This window comes from Lutjanus erythropterus, chromosome 1 (assembly GCF_056507025.1).
Source record: "Lutjanus erythropterus isolate fLutEry1 chromosome 1, fLutEry1.hap2, whole genome shotgun sequence".
Lineage (NCBI taxonomy): Eukaryota > Metazoa > Chordata > Actinopteri > Lutjaniformes > Lutjanidae > Lutjanus > Lutjanus erythropterus.
The window spans coordinates 23,139,840-23,162,169 of record NC_139317.1 but is presented as its reverse complement, the minus strand read 5'-3'; the positions used below and the strand labels follow the sequence as shown (position 1 = coordinate 23,162,169).

At 38.6% G+C, this 22,330-nt stretch overlaps 1 protein-coding gene across 2 annotated transcripts in view; it reads right to left on the bottom strand.

The window, feature by feature from the left end:
- Positions 1-10,774: 10,774 nt before the first annotated feature.
- cpne7 (copine VII) overlaps positions 10,775-22,330 on the bottom strand; it is a 55,084-nt gene continuing 43,528 nt past the window's right edge. For both annotated transcript variants that reach the window (XM_084717338.1, XM_084717330.1), the window contains exons 14-17: positions 20,706-20,757; positions 20,051-20,184; positions 17,267-17,503; positions 10,775-15,317 (exon numbers count right to left, since the gene is read on the bottom strand). In XM_084717338.1, the coding sequence (XP_084573464.1) occupies positions 15,165-15,317; positions 17,267-17,503; positions 20,051-20,184; positions 20,706-20,757 (576 nt within the window). In that variant the 3' untranslated portion in view covers positions 10,775-15,164. The remainder of the gene's footprint in view (positions 15,318-17,266; positions 17,504-20,050; positions 20,185-20,705; positions 20,758-22,330) is intronic.

Here is a 22,330-nt window from a genome sequence, read left to right as displayed (position 1 = left end):
AACACATAATTGCCAATCATCATCAATGAGCAGAAAATCAGTTATGTCTCTAAAGTATAATCTTGTAGCAACCCCAAAGCAGCCAGTGTATTACACACAGATATTACACAACAGTATTTCAACACATCTATCTTCCCATTCAGTGTAGGAAATATTCTGCTAACATAATACTGTCTGATTTTTTGATATCTGCTGGCACTGGGGGATCTCTAAGGGGAAAATTGGCCCTCTCTGCTCTTCATGGTTTGTATTGAACCTCTACTCAGGTTGTTCTGCTTCACTGATTTATACAGCAGGTGCTGCATCTTCATGGTGCCTGTTACCACCTACATATTGTGGATAATAACATCATTACCCACAGCATTTACTCTCAATATGTTTGACTCAAGACAATGTTACATCCATGATGCCATTGTCTAATCACGACCTCGCCACAGGCGTCGGTGCATGTGCAGAGCACTAACTGCTTCAGCAAAACAATATTCAGCCTTTTTTTATGTTGTTGTTGTGGTAATTACATTATCTTCAGTAGGGGTTGCAATTGATATTTTCATAATAACAAAGTATCAATATGAAACAAATGTGAAATGCCAAAGGGGTCACATGTAGGTATGAACCTAAAGAGATTAATAACCCAAATGCACAGCTCCCCTCGGCTTTGATGAGCTTTATAGTGAGTTTCAGCTCATTGGTTCACTCTCTGTAGTGTCATTTTGTCTCTAAGGCAGGGGTCTGCAGCCACGTGCAGTTCTTTCCCCCTTTTCAGTGGCTCTGAGGATGTTAACTCCAAGACAAAGAAAGAGGAAAATAGGGAATTTAATAGCTGTGGCCAAAAATGTCTCTTTTGAGAGTAAAGGGTGCAGACTCATGCTGTAAGGTTACATTCACACTGCAAGCTTTAGTACTCAATTCGATTTATTGTTTGGATGAGATTTTTTTTGTTTATCTGTTCACATTATTTTTTAAATGTGCGTAATATCAGATTCCAGTGTTTCTGCTGGTCACAGCTCTGAAATGACCTGCATGTGCAAAAGAACAATTAAAAAAAAACTTCACATGCACAACACAGCACGCTGTTTTACGACAGTGGGTGGGTGAATCAGTGCCACAATACGAAACCAAGTGCTTAAATGCTGGAGCTCACCAAAAACATTAGATTTCAGTATGTCAACAGATTATTTTAGCACACTGTGTCTACCAGAGGGGAAATGTTTAGCTGACAATATTTCCAGTAAATCTCAGTGTCTCCTCTCCTTACCTTGCTTTTCTGTGAGTAACTATTCGATCACATCATCAGGTAAGATCATTATTCAACTTAACAAAGATCAACACCAGGCCTTTTATAGCCAAGTTATCCTAAATTTCTACAGTTTTTCTGGTCAAATTAACAACTGTAATCTTGGCATAGTGTCATGGTCCAAAGATCTGAGCGGTCTGGGGTTGGACAGAGGACAGAGGAGCTCAGACAAGTACTGGGGTGCCAGGCCGTGCATAGATCTAAAAACAAATAGGAGAACATTAAATGCTATTCTGTATTTTACTGGAAGCCAGTGGTGGGATGCTAGAACCGGTGTAATGCTGTCACATTTCTTGGTACCAGTCAATAATCTGGCGGTGGTGTTCTGCACCAGCTGTAGAAGACTGGTTGATTCCTAAATAGAGGGCGTTTCAGTAATCCACTCAAGAAGAAATTAAGGCATTTCATGAGGTTACTGAGGGAGAGAAATGGCTTCATTTTGGCAATATTTCAGAGCTGGAATAAACAGCCCTTCACAACAGAGTTCTTTGAATTGAAAATGAAACCAAGATTCCTGGCATGGAGGTTGAGAACCAGGGGCCCCAAATGGTCACTTATCCCCCTGGGGGAGTTGGGGGGACCAAATAGGACTATTTCTGTCTTATTGTCATTTAACTGAAGGCTGTTTTTTTTTTTGTTCATTGCTTGATGTCCTGGAGACAATCAAGGACCTAACTGTGTTATTATTGTTATTATAATTTTCTAATGGGAGGTATAGCTGTGTATAAACACAATCTCTGTGTAATGTTCTGGTTTCAACAAACTCTCCTGGTATTGCCAGAAAGTTAGCAAGCTGCCACTCTGAGCAATGAGATTGAATAGCAAGCGACACATAAACAAGTCGAACCACAGTACATTTGCCAGTTTTACCATCTAATAAAACTCGTCCCAGCAGATGGTATGAAATTAAGATCATTTTTAACCCAAAAAGTTATGGATTTCTTCTCTAGCAGGCAGCTGTACTGACTTCTTTTAACCTCTCGCTGCCTTATGTCCACAAGAATTATGGTGATTAGGTCTCAAACACAGACTATCTGGCCTTTCTGTTCCATCAGAAATGAAAATGTTGCCGTAAGATCAGTGTTCAATCCAACTCTTGGGGTGCTTGCTTGCTTTCTGTGTCATAACAACCAGGTTCTGTGGCTCCACTGCATAAAAGTTTCCCACATGTGGATGAGTTGTTTAATTTCATATTGGTCAAGGGACCAAAGGGTGGGAAGCTCTCTCAGTCCCCAAAGTTAAAGTTATGCAGTTACAGAGGGAGGTTTATGAAGCAGGGACTGAGCTCTGCTCTGTCCTGCTGGGAAACAAGACACTCCAGAGCCTAATTAAATTACTATATCTGTGGATGTCAGAGACAGAAGAGACTGGGACTGAGGCACAAAGTCACTGAGCCACATCTGAATGTCCTGCAGTCTGAAAAGGCTATTAATTGTTCTGCTGACAGGTACAACTTCCAGAGGACAGTGTGGTCATTTCCTTTCCACAAAGACCCTTCTTCTGATACTATGAGCACTGATACATATGTCAATGTAACAAATGTGTCCCTTTTGAAACTTTTACATTTAGACACACGATGAAAAATTTCATGGTGATATCTACATATTCATAGCTTCACTGTCATGGCCACGGCAGCGCCTGCTGTTATCTCCCAGTGTTCTCCTTTCTTTTCCTTCTCCCCCTCTGCGTCTGTCTGTCTTTGTCTGAGTTTGTGTTGTGGGTGTGGTGTTCCCGCTCTGGTTTCCTGGCTCCTCCTGGCTCTGCTCCTTCCACACCTGGTAGCACTCTTCTCATCACCACTCCTGGTCAGCTCACCTGGACCTCATCAGTCCTCAACCCCTGGTCTCCACACATCCAGTGCCGGTTCATTTGGGGCCATCTGCTAAAAACCATAACATTCACATACAGTTCAACTCTCTGCTGGGTGTAAATGGTCACTGTGTGGAGTTACACACAGATTATAGACCTTGCTACATGTGATTTTTCTGGACTGAAACATCTGTAACAAACCGGCTCAAGGAATGCAACAAGAAGGGGAGTCCACACAGGGGGTTAATGTAAAAACAAGAATAATTTATTAACCTAAAGCTAACACAGATCATAACACAAGTCAAAAAAGACCACAGGGTGAATGTCAGCTAGAGGAATGGAGAGACAGAGTGAGCAAAGGGCCCAGCTTTTAAGCTCAGAGGCCCAGGTGAGCTCAATCAGCTGATGACCCTCCCATCTCAGCCAGTATCCATGTAGCCAACATTTGGATGGATTGCTATGAAATTTTGTTATATACATTTTTTTTTTAAATAACCAAATATCTATGAAACTAATGATATTCCCATAGACAGTAGAAGTGGATGATGCCACGGTGATGTCACCCACCGTGTGTGAATTGCAGTCTTTCTCGTACTACAGCTAAATAGTGCAGTAAAATATGTTTTTGAAAACATATTTGATCAATACTGTTCAGTTTAACAGTTTGATCTGTGTTTTTGAGCCCTGTGTGTTGCACTGGATTGACTCAATGAAACTGACTTTTCAATCACATGGTAGCCTTGCCCTAAAATATACCCTGCTTTATCATCTATTTAACTCTTTACTCTAATTGGTATAATAGTTTACAAAATGATCATCATGCTGTGTTAAAGTCTTGAAACTAGCAAGTGAGACCAGAAACTTATTAGGAAACTGTTTAATGAGGTTTAAGATTTCATACAATCTGACTTTTCTTTGCTTTTTCTTCTTTTTTTTTTTTTTTTTTTTTTGCAACTAGTGGAATTGCCCACTGTTGGCAATTACAAAGAATGCTAGTTTAAGGCACTTCCACGGTTGCTTTGCTTTTTAGACTCCACTAATTTTACTGTCTACAGATATGGCACAGGCTGTGAGGTTGTGCTTGGGCATAGTTTTGCTTTGATGTAAATACTAAAGTCAGCATGCTAACACACTAAATTAACATGGTAACATTACTTGCTAGTCGATCAATATGTTAGTTTTGTCATTGTGAGCATATTAGCATGCTGACTTTATTTATCTCAAAGCAAATTTATGCCAAAGTACAGCCTCACAGAGCTAGTGTGGCTGTATTTTGGCGCCCTTACTTTAGACTTTTTCAATTTCCTCCCGTATTATGTCGAGGAAGTGTACTTGAATTCCTGTATTATGGGAAAACACATATTGAATGTTGATAGTGAGGGCTTTTTTTGTTTTCTCATAAGCAGTGACAATGACTAAGTTGAATCACAAAATGAATGGGAAAATTGAAATGTGTGTGTGAGAGAGAAGACAGACAATGTGAATGGAGCGCACGAGGGAGCAGGAGAGTGAGATAGTGACTGGGACACAATGCAACACTATGATATGACATGGCCTGACTGATGCTACTAACTTTTCCCAGAGGGTCAATTTAACTCAACTGGAAATCACAACTACAGTCCCTTCTGTGCAGCTGTGTCTTCTCTTCTTCCTCAGCAGCGTGTGTGAATCTAGATGACTCATCTATTGACATGTTTCAACAGACTCGCTCCACCAAGGATTCTGACAAAGCTGCTGGTGACTCGGAAGAGTGCGTCATTCGAAAATAATGGAATACTATATTGGTAGCACATGTATACTGTAGTTGAAATACATTTCCTTACACTGGGCAAATTAAATTATGACTGAGGGGTTGGAAAAAGCAGAAAATGGTGTATTGAATGTCTTTGTGTGAATCTACAAATCAGGGAGTGGATGAAAAATAGTATCTAGATTATACAAAGGCTTTCAGGACTCTTCAAAGGCAAACATCCAACATATTAAAATAATTGGGAATGAGAGGAAGGAATGGTTATATCTGAAGATGAATGGGGAATATTTGAAAATCACAGCGGATAACTATATCCTTGCAGAGTTAGAGGGAAATAAGGAAGTAAAATGTCACCAGATTCTTCAACATCCCTGCTCAGACGAGAAATTGAGGTGTTGGAATGAATTGCTGGAGGTTATTTAGATCAAATGTAACCAACCATTATCATTTCATCAGTCCCAAGACTGTCCAAAACTTACATCTTACTAATGCTTGGAAACTGTATTTCAAGCTTCTATTACATTTGATGCACTGATAATATATATTCTTAGAAATAATAGTTCCAAAATGGCTCCTCATGACATGAAGGGCTGAGGTTTACTCAGAACCAAACACTTTTTACAAGAATTTTTCAAGTTTTCTCTGTAAGACTGAGAGTTCACAATAAGAACCTTTTCTGGAAGAAAACTTTCCTCAAGGATTGTTCTTTTGGACCATAATATGACAGGGTTCTTGGCAGAACCCCTTGGGTGGGTTCTAGATAAAACCCTTGGAATATAAGGGTTTATGGTAGAACCAGGAACCAAGTAGGTTCAGGATAGAATAGATGGGTTTTGACATTGTATTTTGGGGTTATTACAGTGGAAACACTACCACTTTTATCCACTAGGGTCTCCATAATCCAAAAAAATATTAAAGGTCCTTGTATTAGCTTTAAGAAATAAGACAATGGCTGAATTTATGGTGACTGTAGAGAAGACGCTTCTTTTGTTTTAGGTAGTCCATGCTGATGTTTGTTCAAGTGTTCATTTTTCTTGTCAGTTTGATTTTAATTAGTGATGTGGTGATACATGATACATAAACATGTTTTTTTTTGTTTGCCATGATTGACAGCTGAGCTCTGTTTGCGATTGAGTCAGCTAGTGTGGGCAGAAACTCAATACTGCAACTCCAAAAATGGTCACTGCTGCGCAGACTCTGACTCTCAGTGACATCACCAGCGCAAGATGGCAGCACTCGTATCTGGGATATTTTGACTTCAGTTTTCTACAGTGGCAGGAACTGGGAAAGCGAAGCCATTTACAATGTGTTCAAATTACCAGTGACACAATGGCAAAATGGACAAAAGTGGCTGGTTACATTGTCATAGAGTCACGTGTTGCTTAGCACTCATTGATATCAATGAGAACTAGTGTGAAGAGTCAGTGCACATGGATCATCAAGCTATAATTTTTGTTGATGGTGCAGTAAGAAAAAATGCTAGGGATGAATAAAACTGTCTGGAAACTGGCTAATGGCAAGAATAGATTATTCTTCCATTGTTTACACAGTGTAGGAATCATGGGGAGAAGAGAGATGGAAGCGGTGATTGCTTGACATGTCACTGCATCACTGGGGCACTGACAAAAAAAGTTGAGGCCGGTGTCAGTGTCACCGTTTCATGTCACCATCTTCAACTGAAAATTACTTGTATCCTGATGCTGTGTCAGTGGTCTTATGATTGTACTTTTAGGTAAGGAGGCAGCCTCAGAGGCTTTCCAAAAAATACTCCTAAGTAAAGCACAGATTGTTGTAGGTAAATGAGTAGGCTGTGTGTGACAGTGATTGCTCAAATGTTCATAGTAACTCTAAATAAAATAAAAAGGAACAGAGAAAGCAGTAGAAGGAAGGTATATTCAGACATGGCTTGATTACTTATGTAAATGTGATTTATGCACTCAGTTATCTTTTGAACCTGGACTCCTAAAATCCAAAAAAAAAAAAAAAAAGAGGAATGTTCATTTCCGCTCCATGTGAAACAAACTGCCAAGGTGCTTTTCACAGAAGCATAAATACTTATTTGGGCTGTGCTCTCATCTGAACTTCGTTCGAGGTGTGTTTGTGTGTAGGTATATACATCATTATATGCGCTGAAGAGTAAATGCACAAGTGACTGGGGGGAGAGAAAACATGTGAGAGACAACATCAGAGGACCGAGCTGGAAGCATTTCAAAGGTGTGTTCTCCTCCCATGGGGGAAGGAGGAGACAGCTAATTACTACTGAGATGTCCCATTCTCCATCTCTTATTAGTCATTTCCTCATTACAGGCTGGTGTTAGGCAATCAGCCACTGAGAATAAAACCAATGTGTCTTCTCTCTCCTTCCTGTCTTTTTTTATAATGCCTCCAGCTAGACCTCTCAGCCACAACAGTGCTAGGGAAGCCCAGATGAGTATAAAGGCATTAGAGGTATTCTGATAACATGGAGGCAATGAGGTGATTCCTCTAAACACTGAACCTTGTCCCAGGGTGCCGGCCCGCTGTTGATTTTATTGCAACTGAATGTTAAGTGGTGGTGAGTGTTCTTTAATTGTGGCCATAAATCAGATGTCCAACCACAAAAGGGTTATAGGAGGGAGAGTGAGAGGAGAGGAACTGTCTTTATTGAGCACAGAGCTCACCTGAGGCTCACAGCCCAGCTGGACTTTCAGTGGCCTCTTCGTGAAGGACGGCAGCCATCAACAATCAAAGCCTCCTCTTTTTCATAATAATGCGAGGATGGCCTCCTCCCAGAGCCCTCCTCACCGCATCCTGCATCTTTGTCCCTGAATCTGACAAAAATGAAGGTCTACGTCTCCCCACAAGTAGGTGTCACCATGGAAACAACCGTTATTCAGTGCTCTCAACAATAGCCGTTAAATGAAAGGAGCTGTCTGATGGAATTAAAGAGTAGGCTCAGTCCCTCTTTCCATGCAGTAAGTGCTCGCAGCATCAGCAGCCAAACCACACAGGGCAAAATGTGTACACGATAACATAACCTACATTTCATCAAGCACATCAATACCCTGCTTTCATTTTTCAATTCATCCCTCCTGTAGAGTGAGCGGGTGAGAAAATGTTTTGTGAGATGATCACTGAGATGAGTGAGTGGGATCAGAGGAAACTGGATGACAGAAGCTGACAGATGTAATATATCATCTTTTGACTAAATCATTAAAACGTTATTAACCCTGTAAAGACTGCTACATCAAATAATTGCCAAAACTTTATTAAGTTATTTATTTAGTGAGAAGTGCTATTGGACCTTTTGACAAAATACCAAGAAGAAAAGAAGAGAAAATACATTTTATATAATTAGCATATAAGATAGAATGATTTTTATATTAAAAAAACAAAAACAAATATTGTTAATTACTTTTCAGTCGGTCTGACTCTTGGTACCATTTATTTTGCCTTGTGGTCAGTGAAAACAGCTTGGTCATTATAATCTGTACCGGTCAGTATAACATAAAGATGATGACAGCCAATCAACTGTTTCAGTTTTTGTGAAAACAACAACGCTTGCCAATAATTGTTTACAGTCCCCCTTCATTTTACAGTGATGTAACAAGCCATTGTTTGTATCAAATTAGAAAAAAAATGTTCTTTATTGGACAATAAACAAACTCAAGTATGACCTAATTAGACCGCAAACATCCAAGGGTACACTAGTAAGATGTAACAGCTTGTACTTCGTATCAGATTAGAGAAAAACTAGAAATATTATGTTCTTTATTAGGCAGCATTAGACTCATTATGAGACATTTATTTGACTTTCTCAGAGGAAAGTCTAATAAATGAAAGTCTAAGAAAGTCTGATAAGTGTCTAACAGTGGGAAATGATGCTGTTTAGTTTACAGTGCAGTTTTAGTTTGTCTCCCTAATTCCGTTCTAATAAAACCAAATAAGAATCTGTTAAATGGTTTAATTCTGTCTATTGAAGAACATAGTTCTTGGGTTTTTTTCTAATTTTATACAAAGTACAGCTTGTTATGTCTTGTTAGTTATTGTGAGATGACATATCAATCTTTAATATCTTTAATAATCAATCTTTAAGTTTATTTAACAGTGTATATTTGTTATTGTGGAGGATGTTTTGCGGAATGCATCATGAAATTCAACAGAATAATGACTGAGGGAGTCATATAAATTATAGTACAAAATATTACATAATTGTAAGTTATTTCAATACAGTAAATGTTCATATTTAAATAATAGTAATGATACTTGAAAAGTGCACTCAGTAGAGTGCAGATCCCCATCAGGCAACGGATGTTAAGGCATCTATTGACCAAAACTGAATCAGTTTATCTTTGAGTGGAAGTGAACATATATGTCAAGCTTGAAGAAATTCTCACATGGCGTATATGAGATATTGTGTTCAAAAGAATGGGATAACTTAAAAATATAATGCCTGTGGCCATAAAAACATAAAGGCATGAAAATCATAAAAAAGGTTTGTCAAGCTTTTTCAACAATTCTGAATAATGGAGGCAATTTCAGCATACAGTCAGGACGGTGCACAGAAAAAATTAGAATGATGAGTCTACCAGTATTCAAAATTAGCTGCAGACAAGCTGCAGGTCTAGTCATCATGACTGCACACACACACACACACACACACACACACACACACTCATTCACTCATGCACGCATTCACGCACACACGGAGGTAATTACATGATCCCCTCCCGGCATCCACCTGGTGGACATAATAACTGTTACTCTTAACAAATCACAGAGACAGTTGGCATTAAATGATGAGATTTATTTACCTAACTGCAAGACAGAGAGCATCAACTACAAGAACAGAGGTTTGTGCAAATGCAGGCTTGCATATTAGCATATCATAAGACCCAAAGGAAAAACTGCACAGCACAGCTTAACAATAAAAGTAAGCATGCAATAAATCCCTTTCTTCCTTTTGAAGAAATCATATTTACTAATGGTGCCTGGGTTGCTTCTAACCCAAACGGCCGGCAGTTACACCAGTTGCATATCAGGATTATGGGGTGTAAACCTTGTTCTGATTAGCATTGGATGGGTGTGTGCATGTGTGCGTGCATGTGTGTGTGTGTGTGTGTGAATTCAAATACATCAGTGTGGTGTAAAACCTATGACTTGTTAATTTTGTCTGACAATGGTGCAAGTATAGATAAGGGGAAATAAGCAGCTCAGTGAATTTGTTTTAATCCGCAGTGCACGATGGCCTCATGAACTGTGCTCTTATTGTCTCCAGTGTTTCAGCTCCATGTTGTTTGCACCACTGGGGCACAAATGATGGTTTCCAATTAAGACATGAATGAAGATTTTAAATGTGATGACACCAAACAGCTGTGCACTAGGGCTCAGCGAGCTTCGCACACAAGCACACACTGATATGCTTTGAATACTTTTGCATTTCACACATGATTGACTGCAATGAAACAAGTAATTTATTGAAAAAGATAAAGAATTAATAATAAATTTCAATAAGGTCTGAAGAATTATCCGTTTTGGGGCAAATCCGATGAGGCATTAAAGACCCATGCATCTCTGTTTAACATGTATTGTCATAAGACATCTAATACATTTTGTAATTTTTAACCCCAGAGGAGCATGAAACATTTTCTTGGCTCATTGTATTGATGCTGGAACCAAGGAAACACTTATATTTGGCATTCCTGTATTACTGTAAACACCAGTGTGAAAGATTTTGTGACAACTAGTGATGAAATTGCAGATTGCAATTGCTGTGAACACTTGCATTAAACATGAAAGGCCGTATCTAGAGTTAGTGTTTGGTTTGTCCATTCTGGGCCACTGTAGATGGTGGTGCATCATGGCAGCCTCTGCGAAAGGGGACTCCTTAAAAATTTTGCCCTTTGTTGTCATCACACGGGTTGTCCAGTTACAGCAAATCTGTAGGCTAAAAAGTTGTTAATTTACCTACATTTATCTTTCCCTTAATCCCAAGATGAAACCTACAGGAGACCTCACACCTAACTGTAACTTCAGAAATTATGTTTTAAACTTTATTGGTGATCGTTAATGAAAATACACTTAGATTTTGCCTCCTTGTACTGCTGGCACAGCTGTAACTGTGACTAACATTAGACTTCCCTGCAGATGTTCAAATGACTTGACTGTAGATGAATTCTCAAATTGTCCATCATTACATTATACTAGAAAATATAACTGAATAGTGCTAAAAATATATATATTGACAAAATGGACTAAATTATGTCAAACAACAACAAAAAAAATAAGATGTGGGATCTGTAGCAATGTAGTATCTTACCCAGAATGAGCTTAAAAAAAAAAAAACAAATAAAGAAAACTAGCCAAAATTTTGCCACTCGGTCCAACTTTTTTCATTTTCTCTAGCACAGCTGAGATGGTCTTGCCCATGAGCTTGCCAAAGTGTGCACTGCTACATTCTGCAAAACCACATCCATCTGGGTGAAAGTTTTTAGGAAGCCCCTCAGTAGGTGTAAAAGGCTCATCCTAAGGTAATAAAAACAAAATGATCCTTATTTTTAGCTGATTACACTAATGAAAACATACCTATGAATATTTCATTCCATTCCTGCACTATTATGCCAACAGGGCACCCCAAATCTTACATACTAGACCTTTAATTGATAATTAACAAATACAAAATTACTAATTAGATGAAGGAATGCGATTGTGTATGCTCTGAGGTCAGCCATCTATCAACATGTTAAAAGTGCGGAGAACCATTTGAGGCAGAGCAGTTCATAACCTGAGGCAAAGCAGCAATAAGATGATACAGGTAATAAGGGTCAAAGAGTGATTTGCCATGTAAGGTGTGAATCACTGAAGAAGTGCTGATGCCCTCTAGCTATTAATGTGTGAGCTGGTTGGCCCTTCAGCAGCAGAAATATTGGTTGATATCTGCTCAGTTTATTCTTCTTTAATCAGAATATGTAGACATTTAAGATTTAAGGGAAAGCACAAAGCTGGTTACATAGTTAAAAGTTTTTTTTATGATAGTAATTAATATCTGAGAGTGGCAACTTTTAGAGATATACATCTTTTGTCATGACTTAGAATGGAATAATCTGTTTTTTATGGAACTGATAGACTATATTAAGATGCAGAAATACAAAACAAATTATTCATCATACAGAAAGGACAAGGTTTCTTGTATTTTTGTAAGTAATTTCCTAATGTTTGCATCCATTCTCTCGCTGTTGTAAACCAGTCACGTGGAGCTGAGAGAAACTCCAGGGTCATTTTACATTCAAGGAACTGAGTATGACTCCCAGTCTAGGCCTACTGAATCAATAGACTTCATCCTGTGATCCATAGTGAGGTGAGTGAAGGATCCTCAATAGTTGTGGTCTTCAAAGGAGTTCAGAGAGCATCGAACAACAGCACAGCTAACTGTGTTTAGGTGCATTCATGAGGAGTCAATAGTCAGTATCTGGGGAGGGCTGCTGAAGCTCTAGAGGACAAATCAAAGTCAGATTAATATTTGTAGCTCGGGGGTGGATGTGTATGTTAGAATAGCTGCAAAGACTAGATATCCTTCCAATGCATTTAATGGCAAGGACAGCTTGGTCTGAAGCCAAGTGAATTAGTCACCGTTAAGAGTCGCTCAGAGCACAAACACACCATTTAGGATAAATGCAGACACACTAAGCAAATTTACAAAGTATAGAGTCATTACTAGTACAGGCCACAAATAATGAACAATCAGGCCAAACCAAACAAAACTAGGATTTATAATACTGTGCTGTTGACAGTAAGGTTTTGAAACAGTGGAGTATTTATGCTGCTGATGCTTTTAAGTAAGACTGCTGCTTTTAGCAGCAATGTTGGAGCTTTATTCATAAAATGTTATACTTTTAGGGAATATTAAGTTTTCTTTGTATCAGAAAGGATGACCTCTTTAACACAGTGGAATATTAGTCTGAGTATACAATCAAAAGCCGAGGGAAGTGCAAGAAAATCTATTATAGTAAAGAATTTGTTTAGCTCTGAGAGAGACATTGTCGGATTTAAGCTCTTAATGATGTTTTACAAATTCAAAAAATGTTCAATTTCCTACTTTTGATGTGAAATCATCTGTATAAATAAAGTGATAAAAATGAATGCCAGCAGGATGCCTTTTGAAAACTGTGAAAAACATTCTGTCAATTCATCCCTTCGGCGTCCTTTTTCTACACTCCTTGAAAATTTAATTACTTGTGACTTGAACACATCATCTCTTGTTTCTTGTTTGGCTAGATGGTAATATTCACATAGGTATTTACAATAAAAAAAAAACAGCAACCAACAACTTGCTTTTTCTGCTTTAAAGAGTTTCAGTTTCAGTGAGCAGTCATGACGCAACCTCTACAGCATCAACACGTTCCTCTGGAAAATGGTGCGGCCAAAATATGACACTGCTATTTCTGACTCATTACAGGCTGCATTCTGAACACTATGATGTCAGTCTGACACGGCCTCACCAAAGTAAGTGAAAGAAAGTGAAGGTTTTTAGAACATGACGAACGTTGTAAAAATCAGGAAATGCAGCCTTAACAATAATCCTTGAAATGAAAGGATTCACAGAACAGTTTGTTCTTCTTATGTGCAATGATGAGCCCACTAATACTCATCTTATGGTAAGAAACTTTTTGAATAGCCAGTGAGGAAATCTGGTGATAATGACTTTTAGATTTTTAATATGAAAATTTAACGCATATAACTCATTACAGTGATGGTTTTATGAACATCACTGTGTGTTTCACAGCACTAACTGTGGTCGGCTTTGTGCTTTCATCTGATCTCAGCTGTGTGCTCAACAGTTAAATTCCTTATGAAACAGAGTGGAATTATATTGCATATAAAAAGCAGCAGAATGGCAAAAAATAATGAAACATCCTGCAGAAACGTGAAGAATGCTACCTGCATGACTGCTGGCTCAGGGATGACAACAATAACAAACAATTCAGAGGGAAAGGATTCACCTGACATGAAGCATAATTTTCACAGCTTATATCACAGCCACCTTACAAAAGACCAAAAAATAGGGTGTGATCGTTCATCTTCTCTTGGAGAAAAATGTTATTCGGCAGTGAAAGGCAGCTCTTTGTGACATTTTGTCACAGCACAGCATCCAAACACATCTCTAACTTCAACCTGCCAGCTGATGACCTGACTGTATTTCCTGTCTTGCCGTGACTTGTGTGTGGTAACTCAAAAAGCACATGAAGAGCTCAAGCTGCAGCAAATATCACACATTGTCGAAGTTATGTCACTTTCACAGATGCACGAGGTGTTCAACAGGTCTGAAGTAGTGACACATCAGAACTAAACAGATTTTTCAATTGCATCTGTTTTCTCATCTGGTTTTTAATAAGAAGGCCTAATTACTGAATGTTTAGCTAATTATTGTTATTTTCGTTAATTATTTTGCACAGAATACATCAACCTGGCAACCTGCCCCTGCTAATGGCCAAAACACACTCAGCATCGCTTGCTTTCATATTCATTAGATAGGGCTGGTGTCATTCAAAGTTCATGCTGATGCACTTTTGAAAAGAGCTTTTAATGTTAGCAATAGATTATAATATTCAATTTATATTTTACTAGAAAACAGATAAATAATTTCCACTAATCTGTTCCAGTATCAACTCATGCTATAGGTTGATTTGTAATTGTGAACTCTGTTTGTCTGGAAATATTGTCCATAATCCAAAATAAGGTAAATCCTGCAGCCAAACAGAATTCAGTATATGAGGGAAGGTCAGTGTAATAACTAATTATAGATCTGTAATATCTGGATTAAATAATGTTCAAGTTGAGCAATCTCATTTTGATTGCAACATATAGCACTGTACAGTACATCTTCAGAATTATCTGAGGATATGACATGAAGAAAACAGTAACATATTAGTGCTAAATTTCATGGACGGTGAAGAATAATAAGCCTGCATCCGATCGATGGATCAGCACTGACGGATTGGCCTGCATGCATAAAAAATCAGGGGGAAAAACAATCCTCCAAGACTCAGGATGCTGAAACAGCTGGATGGTCAATTTGCACAGCCAGGGAGAAATGCTGGATCCACACTGAGCAGAGAAAAAAAAACAAAAAACAAAACAACAGTCTCTGTCGTACTGTCCTTGTGTAAACACTTTGATAGCAGTGGGAAATGAAAGAAATGAGTAACAACACATTTATAAAGAATCTCTCTTCAGTCCTTGTCCAAAATCACGAGGCATGCGTCCCTTCTCCCTCTCAGTCTGCCGGACTGGTGCTGCGGTCAAAGCTCGGTTCAAGGAGCAGGTGGATGGTTATTCTGTTGGGGTGGTGGCGACTGGGCTGAGGATGGGGGTTGCTAAGTCCCTCACAGGACACATAGGGGAGATGGCCTTGTGGCTGTAGTACTCCACCACTTGCTTGGGCACCTCCGCCAGAACACATTTGGCCAAAGCAGCAGGTGAAGCCTGCAAGAGAGACAGAGAACAGCTGGAGGTGTCAACACAGCTGTTATATATTGTTTTAATCTGAGATAAATTTCCCAGTGGAGCATTTAAGGTTATTTCATAATCAGGGGAATATGGACTTTCTATGTTTCAGAAAAATTAAAAGAGGTATGTCAGTGTCAGACATTGTATTAGAGAACATGACTGAAAAAAGGTCTCTTCTACCTCGATCCTAAGTGTTTCATAGTTGAGTTTTTCATTGTTAAAGGTAAAAAATATTTGTTAAAGCATATTTTGAAAATAATTTTTAGTAGCATAAAATTCATTACATAAGAGCCAAGTCAGGACACATCACTATGTGGAAAATGGGAGTCCCGTTATTTTCCACTCATTATTTTTTATCTTACATAATGTAATTCTTTTAATCCTATTTCCTCAAGTTATGGGCGATATATATCACCCATAGTTATATTACATAGTCAGGTTAACTGTACAGATTGGTGATAAAGGAAAAACCAACATTAAGTGTCTTAAGCCGGGCTCCGACTAAAAGAGTTTTAAAATGCTAACCAATTTTTGAAATCAGGTTGCATTATGCACATAAAGAGAAATTTCAGACATGTTCTTCCTTCTATAAACTGCTAGGCTACCGCTGCCTCAATTGGTTAGTTTCTTAGTGTTATTGTGTGACTTGAATGTATTAACTTGTTTTCTGGGATCCAAACTAACATTACTTGCTGCAGATGGAGGCTGTGGTAGTCCAGCAATTCCTGTGTCCTATGAGGTAAATGACTTTGATTACTACTTTTTTCTGGTGGCTTTGAAGACAGCATATATGGCAGCTCCAGTTCCCCATAGAGAAGAGCTGTATGACAGCAAAGTAAACTGGTGAAAATATTCTCAATAAAGCATACACTTAAACTGAAAGTGATTTCTGCAAGGTAAAATGTTTTGAGCGATATGACAGCTCAGTGAAGTTGGCTCAGACTCAGGGGAAGATTAAGCTTTTGTTGCACTCACATGGTGGGGCAACTGACAGGGATTCTTTTATGATTGGTTTGTGGAATTAACTTAAGGATAAGCATACCCAATTCAAACCCAGTATCAGCAAAATTAACAAAATGACAATATTGATATAATATTAAAACTATTTTCTAATGTAGATGTTTACTAATATGTAAAAATAAGACCTTAAATTACATAGTTGAAAGGCTGTTGTGGATTTGAGTTTACAATGCCTTTAATACAGGATCTGTGAACAAGTCACATTACCAGCTAATTTGATCTGAACATCAGTACCAACCACAGTCCCAGACCACAGTCCCAGACCACATGACTCCCTCAGTTATCAGGAGGGGTAAATCAGGAATAAATTGGCCTCAAACTCCTGCAGTCTGAGCCTGGTTTTAGTAAGATGTTGGTCTACAATGAACCTCCAGAACAGCTTCTATGCTCTTTGCATATATTGGATAGGGAGGTCTTTACTCCAAATAACTCAACTGGAGGGATGGACACAGTAGATGTTCATCATCTGCATTTGTTTAGTTTCTCCACTCATTTATTATTATTATTTTTTTTAATTTGTCACGTCTGTTTGTAGTAAAAATATACTGTGACACAAATTTTGTTTAATATTTCTGTTTAGAACACGAGACATCTAGTCCATAACAGACAGACAGTATAATTAAAGAGATGAAATGTTGCTGATTGCATGTAGCTACATTTAGAATACATTTTAGTCTGAAGAAATTTCTGGATGTCCTCCAGTCCATGATGCCCATCTGTGGCACTCACAAAGCCAGGAAAAGCCTCCTGTTTGCTCTTTTAAATAACAAGGCAGGGGGACATTATATAAAAAAAGATTTAACGGCCATGAGCATCACAAGCACAGCAGTCGGAAGAAGGGGTAGGTTTGAAGAGAACGCTAAAAGTCAACAAGTGAAGACTGACAGACAGAGAAAAGAACTGACCGTTTTGAAGTCTCTGAAGGGCACAAACTGCACAATGTCCCTGAGGACCGGTTCGCCCTTCGGTGAGCGTAGGACTCCGTCATCTCCATCCAAAATCTGCATGTCTGTGAAGTCTGCATTGCCCACACCGACAATGATTATGGAGAGAGGCTGGTAGGAGGCTCGTACAATGGCTTCACGCGTGTCTGCCATGTCTGTCACTACGCCATCGGTGAGGATGAGCAGGATGTGGTATCGCTGGAAAAAGATAAGAGCTTTCAGTGTGAATTAATCCATGTTAATGTTAACCCATTAGAACAGCAACATGCAGTTAGAAGCAAGGACACCTCTCAGTGGGTATTTTGGTCTGAAGTAGACCTTTCATCCTGTCTTGGATAATTTTACAGCCTCCACTAAGAAGATGAGTTTATGTGTGTATGGCACTTTGTTAAAGTGTTACACAGAAAACAAGGGGATCAACAACAGATAAAAAACATAATAAAAACAAAAGACAGAGCAACTGAGTCCTAAACTGCTGCAGTTTTATGTGTGTGCATGCATCTATCTGTGAAATTAATTTAATGTGTCTACTGAAAAGTATAATATGAGCAGTATGGTGCAAGAATATTTGCATGGCACAATATGCTATTATCTTTTTTGATTGTTCCCATGAGCAGTGGTTAGTTTGTCGTAGGGGTGTTACAGTATGTGCATTCAACCCTAAACATTTCAATACAGGACATTTAGATCTGTAAGCAGCTGCTTCACTTTAGCACACCCTGTGACCCAAGCTGTCAAAATAGTCCAATTGCTACCACTCACACTTATAGAACAAAAATTATAATGCAAGTTTTACCTGGAACATTTTGGTTTTGCACCTGCATTAGTTAGTCAAGCAAGCAACCTCACGTCAATGTATTGTCACTGCTCTTGCTTAGTTATGATGAAAATAGTCTTGCATAGTCAGACCTCTTTCTACAGTGCTCAGAGCTGGAAAAAAGTCTGGTTCCATGTATACACCTTCTGCTATATGAGTAAAAATGCCCTGCATTGTTTGCATTTCTTTAAAACAATCGCAGGCGTTTTGGGTGTTGTTGAGCCCAGGATGCAGCGACAGTGATGCTGCAAAGTAGTGTCGAGGAGGAGGAGGCGACCAATGGCAGGACTTACACCCACAGTATGCATTCAGTGAGTCAGACTAAAGTGAATAGGCCTTTAGAGGTGATTGTCACCTTCCAAATATTCCTGTGTTATGAAAATCCTGCCATTTACTATATGCGTACTTGAAAAGGCAACTCCACCTTCATCTTCATTTTTTTGGTAAAACAGTCAGTAGTTATCATAAAAAAAAAAATAATCTAACCTCATTCTACATAAACAATAAAAAATAATTACATTAAATGAATAATTTCCTATTTTCATTGGTATTTTGGTCATGTACAGGTACGCAATGATGATTGCTGAGTAATATGTATGTTGATGTTGTCCAGTGTCTAAATATGTCAAAACCTGTTTTGGAGTGACAAGCTGACTAACTGCAACATTATGTGTGTATGTGTGTATGTGTGTGTGTGTGTGTGTGTGTGTGTGTGTGTGTGTGTGTGTGTTAGACTACTAACTAGCATGCCTACCCTGGGACCCTTCCAAACCATCTTACCGACATTGTTCACCTGAAGTTTGGTTACTCTGTTGAAACACTTCCTTTATGACTGCATCACCTGAATGTGTCAAAACGACGTAAAAGGTGTGGGAGGCTTGTTATTCTCCCCACAGCGTTCAGGCAGCCTCTCACCGTAGATTCATACCAAAGCAATAAGCAATAACTAATGTTTGTCACTGTGGATATGTGACCATACTCAGTCTAAAGAATATGGGATTTAAGCATCATAGTGCTTGAGCTCTGCTACAGCGCATCTTCACATGCGCATGTTAATTAGCCCCGTTGTGTTACTCATGTAAATGAGCACAAGTTGTTAGTTATTATGCAAGTTAGTAGCAGGTTGGAGTCTTATGATGGAGTATTACTCACATTTGTTATTTATTTTTTCTTATTGACATGTCAGTATTCAAGTGTCTGATTTATGGCCAATTTTAAAATAAATGACAAAAATGTTATTTTCTACTTTAAATTTTACCTGCTGTACCAAAAATGTACCAAAGTGTGAACCTAAAACTGAGGCACATACTAAACTGTGAATTGTATGTACTGTTACACCCTGGGTTTCTTGGTAACCTGACTGTGTTTATATTAAACTGAATGTCCTGTTCCGATCGTGTGAATTTCTAAAGCATAGCCTGAAAGCCTCACTGTTTACTGCAGCTCATTTACTGATCAAAAAGCATTGACACTGAGGAGTGAATAATTACATGAAGGTCAGCTCAATTACCGGAGTGTAATAGTTTAGAACACAATGTCCATGTAGCCAGTGGGTGATTCAAGGTAGTAAATAGATAAAAGACTAGTGTTTTTACTCCCACAGAGGCACCGTGACTTTATTACCTACTTTTTAAAATCGCATTTTAACTGCAGTTCATGAGATAATTTCTAACAAACAAAAAAGGGCAATGATTTTGAAATGTCCAAAAATACACCATCAATACAGCACTTTATGACTTCAATCCATAATTTATCAAATACTAATTTATTTTATAACAGGCCCCTTCTTCTTTTGTGCTGCAGGGCACCACTATACACAGGGAGGTGAACCAGAGGCTGCTCACTCTGGAAACTCAGTGGGCTGCACAACAACAAACCCCTGTATTACATGCATGTATTTTTTAAATAAAGTATAAAGGGGCACTCACAGAAGCATCTTTAATGTTGCCGTCGCCTGCTGCCAGCTTTGCTATTCTGTTAATGATGGGAGAAACATTGGTCGGGCCGTACAACTGGATCTTAGGAAGGCAGTTCTGGTATGCCTCAACCACTCCTTGGATCTCTGATCAAAGACAGCACAGAGCAAAATGAAGGAAAGATCAATACAGTTATCTATACTTGTGAGTAAACAACAGCCAGATGAATCATGCTCTACAGGCTAGCAAAGAATTATCAGTGTCCTGAAAGTGTTTTCTGCCTCACACAAGTTAAAGAAGTTGAATCATCTGAAAAAAGCAAATATTTTACTTAGATTTCAACAAACAAAATCATACAGACAATTAAACATAAATATTATAACTGACTTTTGAGTAATAAACTAGAGAAAGGTGCACTCAAAAATGCTCACAAAAATTGGTACAGATTAGTTGTTTTTCTTCTTTAGTGTTTGCTATTATGAAGATGATCTATCATACATTCATTTACCTTTTCATGTATTCATTAACTTGAAATTTGTGATGAGAAGCCTGTCAGTCAATATTGATATATTTGCAGCTGTACTGTCAAATTACAGAGGTTAAGTCTCGTATCATCAGCATAGAGATGCACTTTTTATGAAAACTGGTGCACGATTCTCCTCATTACCTTCACATTCATCATCCTCTGGGTTGAAATTAATGGCAAAGTCATGAGACACCTGTGGACAGAGAAAGAGAAAATTGTGAAACACTGATAATTTAGAAGATTTGTGCTCTGCCATCCATTTTTAAAAATTGTTTCCATGATTTATCAGGATGTGTCTCACTGAAATGACTAAGAGAGGGAAACAGTTGCACATGTAAGACGACTACCTTCAGGGACTATATTTGCCTTCAGGGCCTTCAATTTGGCTTCAGGCAGAATAATTAGTAAGACAGTAATTTTTAATATTATAAAACCTGTAAAATGAATAAATATCAAGAGACTCAACCAGATAATTGCTTGTGCTCACAGTGATCATAATATACTACATGGCAACCTAAGAGGGGCTAGCAGTGACTAAATGGCCAATTACATTAGTCCAAGAGATGATTAGTTTTGCATATAAATGAATAGGGGCACACGAAGTATATTAAGACAAAACATACTTCATCAGGAACTGATAGCAGTGATAACTTTAAGCTCCACTGGGCACCACTTGAAAATGCACAATGCAAAACCTTACACCTCTCACTCTGTCACCTCTGTCACCTCTATCACTCTGCCCAGCCCCTCTCACCTAACTCACAAGCTGAAGGGCAGGCAGGTTTCCCTGTGAAAACCTCTCTCTGGCGTGACTCTTGCCGAGATCCCAGTCCCTATCACCGTGATTTGCCTTCTAAAAGACACCCCTCCAGCAATCTATAGCCACAAGGCAGAGCACTGCAGGCTTCAGAGGCAGCAGCGATTCTGACTAACAGCAGTAGTACACCACACACATACACGTACACATCATGGTCCACACTTAGAAATTATTTCCTACTGTTTATCATCGTGCCGCTCTGCCACCCGTTGATACAATGCACCATGGCATCGAGCATAATGTGCCCACAACTCCGTGTGGAGCTGGGACATGTTCACATTTGTGATTTTCACTATACAGCATTGTATATTACAGGAGTTGTTGGAAATTTATCACATGGTAGAGGACTTTCTGCAGGATTCTCATTAAATCAGCCTTTCCCCATTTGAATGGACATGCACGCTTTATGCATTTGTAGAACAGCCAATATGAACGGCGTCTCTCTGAAATGACCTGTGATTGGACAAAGCAGATTTTCTGAAAGCCTGAAAACAGAGCCTAAAGGAGGTGCAGAAGTCCAATTTGCCCCCAGACAAATTGAATTACATTATATTGAAAGGTTTTTATGAATTTTTGTCCATTTACGCCAAAATTGAAAAAAAAACAGCCTAATACAGCTTTAGTTGTATCAAGGTTTTGCATGTAAGTAGGGCCAATATAGTGAAAATTGAATTAAGGAATTAAGAAAATCAATTTCAACCACTGGATAAAAGTAACTCTTTTATTTTCAGGGGAGGACTTTGTTATGTGATGTACAGGTTTGTGCATACATTCTGAAAGGTCTACTTGTATTAATATCCTGAATCACAACTATACAGTAATGAACACATAACATACAGTATATGCTAAATGTCTGGTTTCTGAAAAGAGATTGCAACCCCTCTTCTTTTATCTGGTCTATTCTTGCCATCCAAACGTCAGATTGACTTTGTTTATCTCAAAGCTGTTT